Below are 15,000 nucleotides of genomic sequence, written 5' to 3'. Positions count from 1 at the left end.
AATACAATATATGAGGTTGGGGTGGGTTGGGGCGTATCAAGACAAAATTAAAAATTTATTTTATTGAGTTAAAATGTGATTTTACCTGGATTGAAAACAAGATATTTTAAATATCATTGAATGTTTCGTGAACAGACTTTTATGACGAATATAAATATCAAATAGATTATTGTTGAAACTTAAATTTTTAAGACTAAGTTTGATTGATGCCATAGGGTCGTTCGTTCAGTCCAAATCTGAGGTTGGGGTGGGTTGGGGCGTATCATGACAAAATTAAAAAGTTATTTTATTGAGTTATTTTACCTGGATTGAAAACAAAATATTTTAAATATCATTGAATGTTTCGTAAACAGATTTTCCTGATGATTTTAAATTTGAAAACCGTTTTGCTCAATTAGGTCAAATTGTAGAGATATTTTCAAATTTATATATTTAGTTTGCTTGAAGAAGACTCTGGGCTATGGACTCTATCATGATCATTCTATTAAAATGTTATTTATTGTTATGAGTGTTTTTTTATAACCCTCTATATATGTTTATATAAATTACATAAAATTTTCATCCCTGGTTGATCATTTGTTTCTCTCGATGAGATGAACATCTAAGTATATGAATAGAATAACTTTCGGTTTTAAATAACGAAACACTTACGTTTTTATTCATTGTAATAAAAAATTATTATATATATACTTTATATGTGCCTGAGTGTGTGTGTGTATATAACAACACTTAAAAATGTTAATAACATTCTACAAGTATACATGGTGCGTGTGTGTGTGTGAATTTGTGTGACGTTTGTATTTGTATTGTATTTGTATGACGTGCGCATGTGTGTTCATGCAAAATCATCAAAAAAAAACTAAGTTTGTAAAGAAGAAAGAAAAACCAAAATATGAACAAACAGGCAAACATCTGTATAAATACATAAATACATACAGATACATACATACATTCATTCACACACACACACACACACACACACACACACACACACACACACACACACATACATACATACGTACACCATCTTATACATACACATACATTTGTATATATATACGCACACACAAGCCTATATACAAATAACTGCAATTAATCGTAAAATTTCAAATATGAGTAAAAATAATTTATACCACACAGACAAGCACACATACCTACACGCATACACAGACGTGCAAACGTGCAACGTTCAAACAAACACATCTACGCACACCTATTTGAATGAAAATACACTATCTTCTCCAGTCAAAAGTCTAATTATTGCTATTTTTAAAGGATTAAAAAATTTCTTTGTCTTTTTCACTGTCTGTCTCTCTCTCTCTCTCTTTCTCGTTCTTTTTAACTTTTTTGTAGTAAACCGTAAAAACAATTAGAAACTTTGAACTATAGATAAAATAAATTAACATTTACAAAGATGTCTGTCTGTTCCTTGCAAGTGTTTTATTGCTCTTTACGCTTGCATAGACACAATGGAAGTATGACTATATATTTGCAAGTGTGTGTGTGTGTGTGTGTGTGTGTGTGTGTGTGTGTGTGTGTGTGTGTGTGTGTGTGTGTGTGTGTGTGTGTCTGTGTGTACAATTATTTTTTTCGAATAAATTAACGTCAAATGCGGTTTTTATTTTAACTCTCGTTCAGTCAGTCAGTCTCATATCTTATGCATGAGTCGTTTGTGTGCATTTATTATTCATAATTGTATTCTAACTTCTATTATTCTTCTGGTTGTTGGTTTGGTTGTTTGTTTTGTAAATCGTTATTTATAAGGTTCATTATAGCCGTTAAAAATTTGTAATCAAGAGATGATGCAGTGCTTGTTTGTGTGCCTCTGTTTGCGTCTGCTGTTCACCTGGTTCTGCTGTTCGTTGTTTGCACTAAGGACTGCCCTGTCCAGGAAGTAATCAAAGTCCGAATCACTTGAACTAGAACATGAGCTGCAACAATCGTGGTCGTCGTCGTCGCCATGAACGTGGCTGCTGCTGTTGCAGTTGCTGTTATTGCGACCGCTGTCGTCGTATTCATGGATGATGTTGATCATTTTCTCGACCGTTCCTATCTCGTTGTCCATCCACGAGTGATGGTTTCGGAGATGGCGTAGTTGCTGCGGCTGCTGCTGATGTTGATGTGGCTGGTTTCGATGGTGGCTGTGGCGTCGATGGTGGCTGTAGTGGTGGGCAGGCGTCGTTGTCGTTGTTGCGTTTGCGTCGTCTTCATCCTCCTCACTTGATGACGGCATGTTTTTGACGTCAGGTGCGAATGAAACGACTGTCGGTGATTTAATTTTTTGTTGCTGTAAGTGTTTGAGCTGCTGCAAATTTGCTGTTGTATTGTTTTTGTTGTTGTTGATTGCGTTGGCTGTCGTGATCGTTGTTGCTAACGTGTTGTCTAAACTGTTCTGTCTCGTCCAGAAGCGTTGTTGGTTTTTCGGTACAAAGTGACTGTTTTGAGTGTTGGTCAGAGTGAAGCCCACATAGTTCTCGTCATCAACTGTTTCTTTCTGCAAGAATTGTGGCTGAGTTGGTTGCAAGGAAATGTTGCTCAACTGTTGCTGCATTTGGTGTTGTAGCTGCGAATGTTGTTTCGTTGATTTAGTTGGCGGGGACAAAAACGGATGGATCTCAAAATTCTTTGATAGTCTCTGTGGAGCTTTTGTTGAATGTTGTTCTTGTTGCTGAAGTTGTTGCTGGTGTTGCTGCGGATGACACGATTGTTGACTTTCGTTTGTAAATGATGTTTCCAGTTCTGAATCTGTAGGCAAATCTGGTAAGGAAGATATTCTTGATATGTTCTGCTGCTGCTGCTGCGGTTGAAGATTAGCATAATGTTGCTGGTCGAAAGAATTTTCCCTTACTTCCCAGATATTTTGTTGCTTAATAGTATTCTCAACGCCGTTGAAATCATCTTGTAAATGTCGAGGAATTATTTCAATGTCTGCTTTCACGATCTGCACCGAAGTGCTCAACCGATTGTCCTTCATGTTATATTTTGAGTTGAGATGTGCTTTCATGCTGTTTGATTTGGTTGAACTTGCGTTTGAGTGGATGTCAATTTCCTGAGAAGATTTCTGATTATATTGAGATTGATGTTGCTGAAGTTGTTTTGATGTTAGCTGGGAAGCCATGAGCTTTGTGTTTTTGTTCTTCAGCATGTAGTCAGTAGGACAGATTGCATGACCCGGAGAAGATACCCGGGAACTATTCTTGCTACCTCCTTGACTACATCTACCACCACGACTTCCGGCACTGCCACAACTTCCATAGTAGCCACCGCAGCCATTTTTGTCCTCGCTGCAGCAAGAATCTTTTTCCTCTATGACGTCATACAAAGATGAAGACGAGTAGACGTTGGAATCGTTCAAACGATTGCGGCTGCTGTTGCTGTTGTTGTCGTTGCAGTTTACGTTGTTGTTGTGATTTTCTGCATTAGTATCAATGCGGTTTATGTGATTGTCGACATCGCTGTCGTAACCGATCGATAAATCGTGAGTGGCGATGACACTACTTCCGTATCCGACGTCATACGAGGAGCCAGATACTTGGTCGCTGTCGCATTTGCTGGTGGAAGGCACGAGAAGTTGCAGCGTCATCGTCGGTGACGTCGGTGAAGTTGGTGCCGTCGGTTGGTAGGAATCGCTGTTGGACGTGCTGTTGCGAAACTGTCGATAGAGTTCGTTGTCGTTGCTCGTCGTGTAACAGTAGTCAGGATTTTGGTAGTGATGCTGATGCTGTTCGAGAAGAGTGTGGTAGTGATTTTGTGTCTGTTGCTGCTGCTGCTGTTGTTGTACCTGTGGATGTATCGACTGATAAAACTGTTGATGTTCGTGTTGGTGAAATGTTTTCTGCTGTTGTTGCTGTTGTTGTTGTTGCTGTTGTTGTTGGGATTGAAAAATCAATTTATCGTAGATCTGTATCGTTCGATCGTCAGAGTTACCCAGCCTGGCACCTCCTCCTTCTTCACAACAAGCGGACGAACAAAACAACTGCCCCTGCTGAGATATGAACTCTTTCTTCAACAAACAACATCCACATGAGTAGCAAGAGAAGCAGGCGTCAGTCGCATGCCAGAAAAATCCATTCAGCACGACTTGTTGTTCCTCTGGGGCGATAGTCAGGTGGCAACTGGTGCATGGTCTTGTAAATATTTCACCGAAACATGAACAGCAATATGGGTGGGAATCCTTCATTATGTAGCGCTGTCCTCCAAGTAGCTTGTCACAGTCGAAGCATGTGAAGTGTTTGACGTGCCAGCTTCTACCTTCCGCCTCTGTGCACTCGTCTGCAAAGATTATCTGTAGGTGTAGTTGTCGAAGTTTCAAATTTACGGTCAGTTTACAATAATTTAAGAGATAGTTTTGTTGTTTGTGTTTGACGAATGTTAAGAATTTAATTGGATTTATTCTGTCTTGTTATATAAATTTACAAGTTTAGACATTTACATAATCAAATTAAACAAATTTAGTGTTAAGATAAAAAATATTATGAAAAAAAAATTGTAAAAGCATCTTTATTTTTTATCTGAAAAAAAAATTAAAAAAAAGTCAACAGAGTGTCATTTTAATGTGAACGTTTCAACATACATCCGCTCGGGACAAGTAAAAAAACAATAAAAAAAAAGAAGGCCAAACGTTTAATTAATCTAGCAACTTCTTGGTAAGCATTTCATCCCTATTGTTGAATTCAATTCATCAACCGACTAACTACCTAATAAACCGGCACCAGTCAATCAATCAATCAACCAGCCTCAACCAATCATTCAACCAGCCAACCAATCAATCATTCATTCAACCAATCATTTAGTAAACCAACAGACCTCATCACAGGCCACACATCTCGGTTTCAACGTCTCAGCGTGATGACGACCGCAATATACTTTCCCATCTTTGTAGAAATAAATCAGATCGACGAGTAGTTCCTTGCACACGCAGCAGGTGAAACAGACGGGGTGCCACAAGGAGCCACTGCCCGCCCTCGAAGCACCTACCGCCAGCTGGTCCGATGAAAATGATACATGGCACTGTACGGCAAGGAGTGGATAGAATAATTTAATCGGTCTCATGAAATAAATTCCATTTGCGTTTGCATTTTTCACTAGAATAAGTTAAAAATATTAGAGATAATGCAATGGCGAAATGTTTTTATGAGCGTTGTCTAATAAATTTCTATTCAGTCGAGAGGAATTATAAGAATGAAAATATTGAAACTTGGAAAATAATACTGAAAAATTTAAAAAATCCAATTTTATCCTCCTCATTCAAAACTCAAATCTTCCAAATAAAACGAAAGGAGACCAACTTGTTGGCACTTGGTACCATCATTTTCCAGCCCGACGACAACCACGACACCTTTGCCGAGGGCCTCCTTCCTCCTTCTACTGGTAAACAACTTCAACTCTTTCTTCTCCGCCTCGCTCAAGTCGTTGCAGTAACTTGTCTCGCTGTCGTGTGGCGGAAGCTGGTGCAGCAGCTGCTTGATGCGGTATTTCTCGCCGATACCTCCCGCGTATGGTATTTTGTTCTCAGGGAGGCTGATCATGTACTGGTGTACCTGGTAATAATAGTAAATAATTATTTTAATTATACTAAATAAATAAATAATGTAAATCATATTATAAATTATAATTATTGGATCACCATTTAGAATAATGCAATATTGCATTAATTAAATATTCTATTTAATTATTTCCAGCTAATCATAACATTATAAATCAATGTAATAAATGCTAATGGTATAAGCGTACAATACTACAAAACGTACTACACGTACAAACACAAACATACATACACGTACAAACACACACACACACAAACATACATACACGTACAAACACACACACACACATACAAACACACGCAATTGGTTAATTAATCTTTCTTCGTTGCGTATAATTAGTGATAAGTACAATAGAGTGAATAGAATCGACAGAATGGATAAGATTTGATCAGAACTCCAGCTTAATAGTACTTCATATGCTACTTGTATATTGTGTCAATGGGTGTGTGTGTGTGTCAATATGTGTATGTGTGCGTGTGTCAGTATGTGCGTGTGTGTGCATGTGTGTGTGTGTCAGTATGTGCGTGTGCATATGTGAGAAGTGTTGAAAAATTAGTGATCTTAATTTACATATCGTCATTGAAGAACGGCGTATCAAATGCTGTTGTTTGACATCAATGCAATCATTGTGTTGATAAATTGAATCAAGTGTGTGTCTGTGTGTGTCTGTGTCTGTGTGTGTGTGTGTATACACACAGATGATAATAATAATGAGAATAATAAAAATAATAATAATAAGAGAACTTGAGTTTAATGGAAACTCTCGTACGAACCATCTTGGAGTAGCTGTGTATATCAAGAGCTGTAAATTATTTTCGAGATCATGAGCTTGCTGATTATTATTTATGTTTTTTATATTATTATTATAATTATTATTATTATTTATCGTTTTCATTATCATTATTATATATAAATCTTATGATATAGATGATAGGACCATTCTATCCAGTTTCCATATAATATAGTCTAAAATGGCGATGGTGTCTTTACGATGACGTAATTAATGATGATCAAATGATGCTAATAACCATTTTAATAAATTAAAATGGGTTTATTATTATTTAAATAAAATTAAGAAACACTCTACTTAAAACTCCAACGCAACATGTTTACAATTAACTCATCCAAAGGTGGTTGACATTTCACTCAATCACTCTAATAATACCCAACACTACAATACACACACACACACGCACGCACACACACGGACAACACACACGGACACATACACGCATATATAAAAACACATATAGCAACACAAACCTATACCAATATTTATTACAAGGATAAATTGCATAACACGTAAATACTTGAAGATTTTATTGGCGATTGTATTGCTAATACGCAGATACCGAAAAATACGTATAGGCAAGCATGTTTACATATGCACACATACATAACACTCACAATACATGTTGTAATAAATACCTTTGAAAATACAATATACCTATAGAAACACATCTCTGCACATTCATTTCTGAAGTCATTACCCGTAAAACTTTAAAAAATGTATCGGAATACACATACAAAAAATGGACAAAAAAATGTACAAACACATACAACCGCAAATACGATTACACATATAAACGTTAAACACGTGATACCAAAAAATTTACAAACAAACACATACACGTACAACCGCAAATATACAGCCAACACAACAACAAAGACATTCATACGCATACGCAATAACTTCAAAATTAGGATTCCAAAGAATGGACTTTGTACTGAAGATGAAAAAAATAAAAATACCACTATTACTACTACTACTACTACTACTACAAATACTACTATTTTTACTACTACTTCTACTACTATTACTACTACTACTACTAATACTACTACTGCTAATACTACTACGACTAATACTACTACTACTAATACTACTACTACTACTACTACTTCTACTTCTACTTCTACTACAGCTACTGTTACTACTACACCACCAATTTTACCACTACCACTATTTCTACCGCTACTTTAGCTACTAGTATTGATACTACTACTGATACTACTGTCACTGCTGCTACTATTGTTTCCGTAGTACAAATAGTCTTAGTTCTTAGTAGTAAAAACAGCAGCATGAAACTTACTACAACTACAAACAAACTAAAATACTTTGTAGTATATTTTTTTCATTTATAAATAACGCATCTGTTCAACCGCAATCACCTCATAGGTGTGTGTGTTTGTGTGTGTTTGTGTGTGTGTGTGTGAGTGAGTGTGTGTGTGTGTGTACGACACTGCTCACACGTAAACCATGTATAGGTGCACATATTTTTACATTTAGGAAATAGCATTCATGCATGTAGTACACACTAATACATTACCCTATATATATATATATATATATATATATATATATATATATATATATATATTTCCACATATGTTGAAATGCCACACACACACACACACACACACACACACACACACACACACACACACACACACACACACATACGTGCATACATATACAAAGGCAAATGTAAATCTGGGCTTCAATGTTTGCCAAGGTATATATCGCGTTATTGCAATAATGTATTTGTATTTGCTTGGGTATTTCTGCATCTGCAACAGCAGAACGTACTCGTTTAACTGACTTTATTGTTATTTCAAGTTTAAGTGCCGACAAGATGCCGTAATTATGCGTGTGTGTGTGTGTGCGTGTGTGTGTGAGTGTGTGTGTGTGTCTATACGTGTGTGTGTATGCGTGAGAGAGTGTATCTGTGTTTTATGTTTGTATTTGTGCGTATGTGTGTGTGTGTCAGGTGAATGTTTGTGTAATGTATATGTTCGCGCGCGTCTGTGAACGTATTTAGATGTGTGGATATGGTGATGAGGATAACGATGATGCAGATGATTAAGATTATACAGATGAAGAAGGTGATGAAGAAGAAGAAGATGAAGAAGTAGATAAAGTTGGCAAAGTTGCTGATCTGGATGCATCAATGATGAATAGGTGTAGAGCGAGAAATGATTGCTTTCATTCATTTTATTAATTGTTCAGCGTTGTTCCGCCGACTGATGTTGTTGTTGCTGCTGTTGCTGCTGTTGCCATTGTTGTTGTCGTCGATGTTATTGTTGATGTTATTGTTGATGTTGTTGTTGATGTCATTTTACATTAGTAATATTTTCCATGATTGTCGTAGCCAACGTAAAGCCGTTATAAAATTGTTAATTTCAACACATAAGAATAATTGATTTTTTTTTTAATAACCACCTTTCGGTTTTTCATTATCACTATCACCGTCACCATCATCACATCATCGTTATCTTTCTACTCATGATCATCATCGTAGTAATTTTTAACAACTATCTAACGGGTATCTAGGATCATGTCTACCTTGGTATCCAATAAGTATCTATGGTCATGTGTATCTTCGTATCCAACGAGTATCAACAAGTTGTTGATGATGATGATACAACTGAAACAATTATGATAATATAACGATAATGACGAAGATGATGATTATGATGAAGATATGAGGAGGATGAAGATGATGGCGATTATAACGACGACGACGACGATGGTGGTGGTGGTGGTAAAAATATGGCTATGACTCACTGAACTCATCTGTTTACAAGTAATTTTTCTGTGCTAGTGAGTAGAGCATTATAAAACTATTTTGAAAGATTCGTGGAAGACTTTTATTGCCAGCTAGAAAAAGCACTGGCTAAGCAGTTGCTAAGCAGTACTGCTACAATTTGTATGTGGTAGTAGAAGAGAAAACATTCAAAGAAATAGATAATAGTAATTTACATTTTTAATTATAGTTGTCATTGTAAACGAAAATAATGAATATAACAATATATAAATATATACATGTATAAGTTTGCTTTCGAATAACCTGATTTATTATTCTAAAATAGAAAATCCAAATGAGTGAATAAAGAACATAAATAAAATAAATTAAACCTAATTTACAAGCACAGAATAGAAATACATAGATAATTATATGAAATATAATTTACACATGTAATAGTAAAATGATAGGTAATCATGCTTAGTAGTAGTACTAGTAACAAAAAGTAGTAGAATTAATAGTAGTAGCCACAGCAGCAGCTGTAGTCAGTAATAGTAGTAGCCACAGCAGCAGCAGCCATAGTAGTAGTAGTTGTATAGTAGTGTTGGTAGTGGTAGTAGTAGTCTAGATTGCCAATGCAAATGAAGTAAACCATTCTTTTTAATTTTGACAGATTAAACTATGTCATTTATCACTATGCTCTGTTACTGGAACGAACGAAATTCTGTTGTATGTCTAGAAACAATGTTTGGATTGAATGTTTTGTATAAATTTTTGTACGTTTTGTATAAGTGTTTGTACGTTTTGTAAAAGTTTTACCATGTTTTGTATAAATCTTTGTATTGCTTGTATAAACGTTTGTATGATTTGTATAAATATTTGTATGTTTTGTATAAACATTTGTATGTTTTGTAAAAGTTTTACTATGTTTTGTATAAATCTTTGTATTGATTTGTATACATTTTTGCATGTTTTGTATAAATTTCTGTATTTGTAAGTAACTGTGTGTTTCCCTGGTTTTAGGTTCCGATTTACTTATATGAGTTGGTTCAAATGTTTATGTTCAAATGCACATATCAATTTGTTAGATATGGATTTTTTGTTAAGATGCATGTATGTATGTTAATTTTTGTTTTTAGTTGTTTGTTTGTTTGTGCATGTACGTGTGTATGTATGAATGTTTGTTTGTATGTATTGATTGTTGTATGTGTGTATGTGTGAATATTATCCGTTTGTATGTATTGATGTATGTTTTTTTTTATTTTGTGTAATAAGGATGTACTTAGTTAAAATTTTTGGTTTCTTGACACTAACACGTTCATAACATGTCATGTTAATATCGTGAGTAACATAAGATTTGCATGTTAAGAGTGTGTGTGTGTGTGTGTGAGTGTGTGTGAGTGAGTGTGTGTGAGTGAGTGTGATGAATGAACGAACAAACGAACAAACAAGCAAACGAATGAATGAATGAACGAATAAATGAATAAACATAAAAGTTAAGAAGTAAAAGAAGAACATATGCTTTGAGAATGACTGGATGTTAAATAAGATGAATGAACATGTTAGAAAAAAAATTGTTGTTTGTTTATGAAAGACAACGAGGTAGAACATTACCATTCATTATTCAAAGACATTAATTACGATAGCAACATCAGGGCTGACATCAACAACAACAACAACAGTACAGGTAATATCAATTACAATAACATTAACAACTGTAATAATCTCGATCGCCTGATAAATAATTTCAAACTCAAAATACATCAATAATAATAACATAAAAACAGCAACGAAACAACATCAACGCATAGACAACAACAACAACATTAAAAGAAATTACATCAACAACAGCAACAACATCATCATCATCAACAACAACAGTAGTGAAACAAGGTTCTACAATATCGTTGTTGTGATAAGTAATGTACATAAGCTTGCGCGGTTTGGTTCAACGTGTAAATCCTTTTCAGAAAAATATACAAACACGCATATACACAAACACACATACATACATTAAAACACACATACAAAAAAAACACACATGAAAACATACACGAAAATATACAAACACACAGACATACATGCAATTTAACATATTGCAAGTATTGTGAAAATTATCCAAGATATTTAAAATCATAACCAAAAATGTTAAACCAGCAGGAAAGAAAGTTGGATAACTATTCATTTATCAACTCATTAATCATCTACTCATTCATTCAATCAATCATTCATTTATTCATTTATTCATTCATTCATTCATTCATTCATTTATTCATTTATTCATTCATTCATTCATTCATTCATTCATTCATTCATTCATTCATTCATTCATTCATTCATTCATTCATTCATTCATTCATTCATTCATTCATTCATTCATTCATTCATCCAATCATTCATCCATTTATCCATCTTAGACGGTTTGGTGCGTAACGTTGAAAATGTTTGCATCTTGTTAAATGAAAAAGCAAAGAGGAACAATGCACGCGCGTGTGTGTGTGTGTGTGTGTGTGTGGTGTGAGTGTAAGTTGCAGAATTATTGCACGGCGTTATGAACTCAACACACTCCCCCTCTCTCTCTCTCTCTCTTTCTCACTTACTATCTCTCACTATTTTACTCTTTTCTCTCTCTCTCTCTCTTTCTTACTCTCTCTCTCTCTCTCTCTCTCTCTCTCTCTCTCTCTCTCTCTCTCTCTCTCTTACTTTTCCTATCTTTTTTCTTTTACTGTCTTGCACTTTCGCCTAAAATTTTTTTATCTTAGTCAATTCAGTTTGGTTTCTTCAAACAGTCTAACTTGGCTTTTTAATTTTTTCAAATTTTACACTTATATAATTTTTTAATTCTTACTTTATACAATTAGAACATACACACACACCACACACACACACGCACACACACACACACACACACATACACACACAAAGATACACATCTTGCATTGTCAATTGTTCCCAACGTTCCAACTACATTACATTCAAAGTAGGAAATAACGCATTAATACATGAATGGAAATAAACCTACGTATATGGAAATGGAATTTTTTCCATAATTGTTTGCTTTCTGGTGGTGTATTTGTTGGTTTTTCTTTGTTTTGTGTGTGTGTGTGTGTATGTGGTGTGTATGAGTTGTTTGTAGGTTTATGCTCATACGTTTGTGTTGGTGTGTGTGTGTATGTATGTACGCCTGTGAGATATACTGCTCGCATCTTCGTCTATAGAAAACCATTTTCAATTGTGAATGTCTGAATGATATTCAAATTTTTTCATTTCACCATCATCCAGCTGTACACAAAACCGCATTACGATACCATGTAAACATTTAGGATAATAAGGGTATGAAAAAAAAGTTTCTTAACAATCACATCGCTGTTTGTTCGTTTGCATGTTTGCATGTAATGTAACGAACCAAACTGCCATGGTTATATGTGCCCTGTATTAATCATGCTCGCTTTATGATTTCAAATAAAATTTTCAGGAAAAATAAGGGAAGAGGAACATAAAATAAATGCTTTGATGTGCTCTCGAAAGCGTTAAACGCGAATTATGCGAGTCATTAACATTGTTTCGTTTCGTTTCGTCTCGTTTCGTTATATTCCTGGCTGTGTTGTTGGCTTGGTTGTGACTGATTGTGCTGTATTCGTGGTTAATGTTATTGTTGCTGTTGTTGATAAATTTTTAGTTTAATTTTCGTAGCCATGATTGTGGTTTTTGTTTGAATGTATGTATGTAGGTATATATGTATGTGTGTATTTATGTGTATGTATGTGTGTGTGCATGTATGTGTGTGTGTATGTGTGTGTATATTTAATGTAAATACCGTTTAATCTTTTATTTAACATTGTTTATAAATGGTTTAAACGTTTCGAGGTTAAACAAATATGCAATCATAATGCATGTATATATGTATAGTGCTGTACATGTTTGTTTTTGCTAGTATGTATGTGTGTGTTTGTATGTTTTTGTTTGTGTGCGTGTATGTATGTTTGTCTGTGTGAATGAATGCATGTGCTGGTGGATAACAAAAGCCAACTTGAAAAACTGAAACCATTTTTGAAAATTAATAATTTCTATACATTTAATCCTACCAAAATAAATGCTAAACACAAAAAGACCGTTACATTATTAAACATATAAAAAATAATCCATTTTTCAACCGGTCAGACTCTTTCTCGAACTCCAGGCCTTCCTGGTGATATATATGAGTGTTATGTCACTGCATGGAAGAAGAAGAACAAGAACAAGAACAAGAAAAAGAAGAAGAAAAATAAAAATAATATTAATAATTTAAGTATAAACAAACGATTCGAGCAAAAAAACTTTGTCGTGTTATGTAAAATGATATTCATGAAATCGTTATGACCTAACTGACGTATTATATGACTTGCATATTTGTATTTTTGTGTATTTGTATGTATTTGTGTATGAAAATACACAAATACATATACACACATACACACACATACACACAAACTTATACACACACACACATAGAGTAACTTTACTTATACCATTACTACTACTACTTCTACCACTACTGCTACTACTACTACTACTACGAATAATACTACTACTACTACTACTACTACTACTACTAATACTACTATTACTACTACTAATACTCCTACTACTACTACTACTACTACTACTACTACTACTACTACTACTACTACTACTATTACAACTACTCAAATCTACAATAAAGAAAAATAATAAGTAAAATTAATAATATTAATAATAAAATGAACAATATTAATAATGAAAACAATACTGACTGACGCCAAACCAACAAAAACATTTGTTATTATGAAAGGTGATCAATACATTCACAACAACAATAACACCAACTACAACATTAACATCATGAACAACAACAATAAAGAACAAATGATGAATGTATGAAACCCTATCCAATACATCATCAATGGGTTTTATGACCCAAAATCAGGCGAATAGAATCAAACCCCACCCCAACCAGACAACAAAAACAACAACAAAAATCACAACAACATCATCATCATCAACAACAACAACAACAACAACAAAGAACAACAAATGATGAATGTATGAAGCCACATCTAATTCATCATCAATGGTTTTTATGAATAAAAATCAGGCAAATTGAATAATCAACCCCCACCCCAACCAGACAACCAAAACAACAACAATAATAAAAACAACAACAAAAATAATAATAATGATAAAACAAAAATAATTAGCATAAAAATAGAAACAAAATTATTAATAAATGTTATGGCGTAAACACACCAAAAAACACACAAACACACACACACACAAACACACGCACACACGCACATGCATTTATTCGCAATTATTTTTTTAAAAGTTATAGTAGTAGATATAAATAATAACAACAACAATAGCAAGAAATTTAACAGCATAGCAAAATAATAGAAGGAACATTAATAGTAGCATAAAAATATAGACATTAAATCCTATGGCTGAGATTCTATCCAATCAACCAATCGAACAACCAACCAATCAACAAGCCAGTCAGGCAACCAACCAACTAATCAATTAACTTATCAACTAACCAACCATCTAACTAACCAATGAAGCAATCAGCCAACCAACCAGTCAAACACTTAATCAATCAAAAATAACCAAATAAACCATCAATCAAACAACCATTCAACCAACCAACCAATCAATCAACATACTAATCAAAGAAATAACCAAACCAACCACCAATCCAACAGCCAGCCAACCAACTGACCAGCTTACCAGCCAACCGACCGAACGTGTATAACCTAATCAACATTTAGCATCTATTCTAAAATGGAATTGCTAAGTTTGTTATAATGACCCATCATAAAAAAATCACAATAAAAAAAATCATAATAAAAAGTTCGTAATAAAAAAAATAATAAAACGTTCATAATCATGGGCATGTAAAAGAATGTATTTCC

The 15,000-nt window shown here is 34.2% G+C and overlaps 1 protein-coding gene across 1 annotated transcript in view; it reads right to left on the bottom strand.

The window, feature by feature from the left end:
- Positions 1-3,588: 3,588 nt before the first annotated feature.
- The window catches only part of HELRODRAFT_130334 (hypothetical protein), a gene marked incomplete at both ends in the record, with an annotated part of 12,928 nt that continues 1,516 nt past the window's right edge, over positions 3,589-15,000 (bottom strand). The window contains 4 exons of the mRNA XM_009015555.1: positions 3,589-3,629; positions 3,955-4,285; positions 4,807-5,010; positions 5,289-5,540. Coding sequence (XP_009013803.1) covers positions 3,589-3,629; positions 3,955-4,285; positions 4,807-5,010; positions 5,289-5,540 — 828 coding nt within the window. The remainder of the gene's footprint in view (positions 3,630-3,954; positions 4,286-4,806; positions 5,011-5,288; positions 5,541-15,000) is intronic.

Source organism: Helobdella robusta (genome assembly GCF_000326865.2).
Source record: "Helobdella robusta unplaced genomic scaffold HELROscaffold_16, whole genome shotgun sequence".
In the NCBI taxonomy this organism is placed as follows: Eukaryota; Metazoa; Annelida; class Clitellata; order Rhynchobdellida; family Glossiphoniidae; genus Helobdella; species Helobdella robusta.
This window is presented reverse-complemented; position numbering and strand designations above follow the sequence as displayed.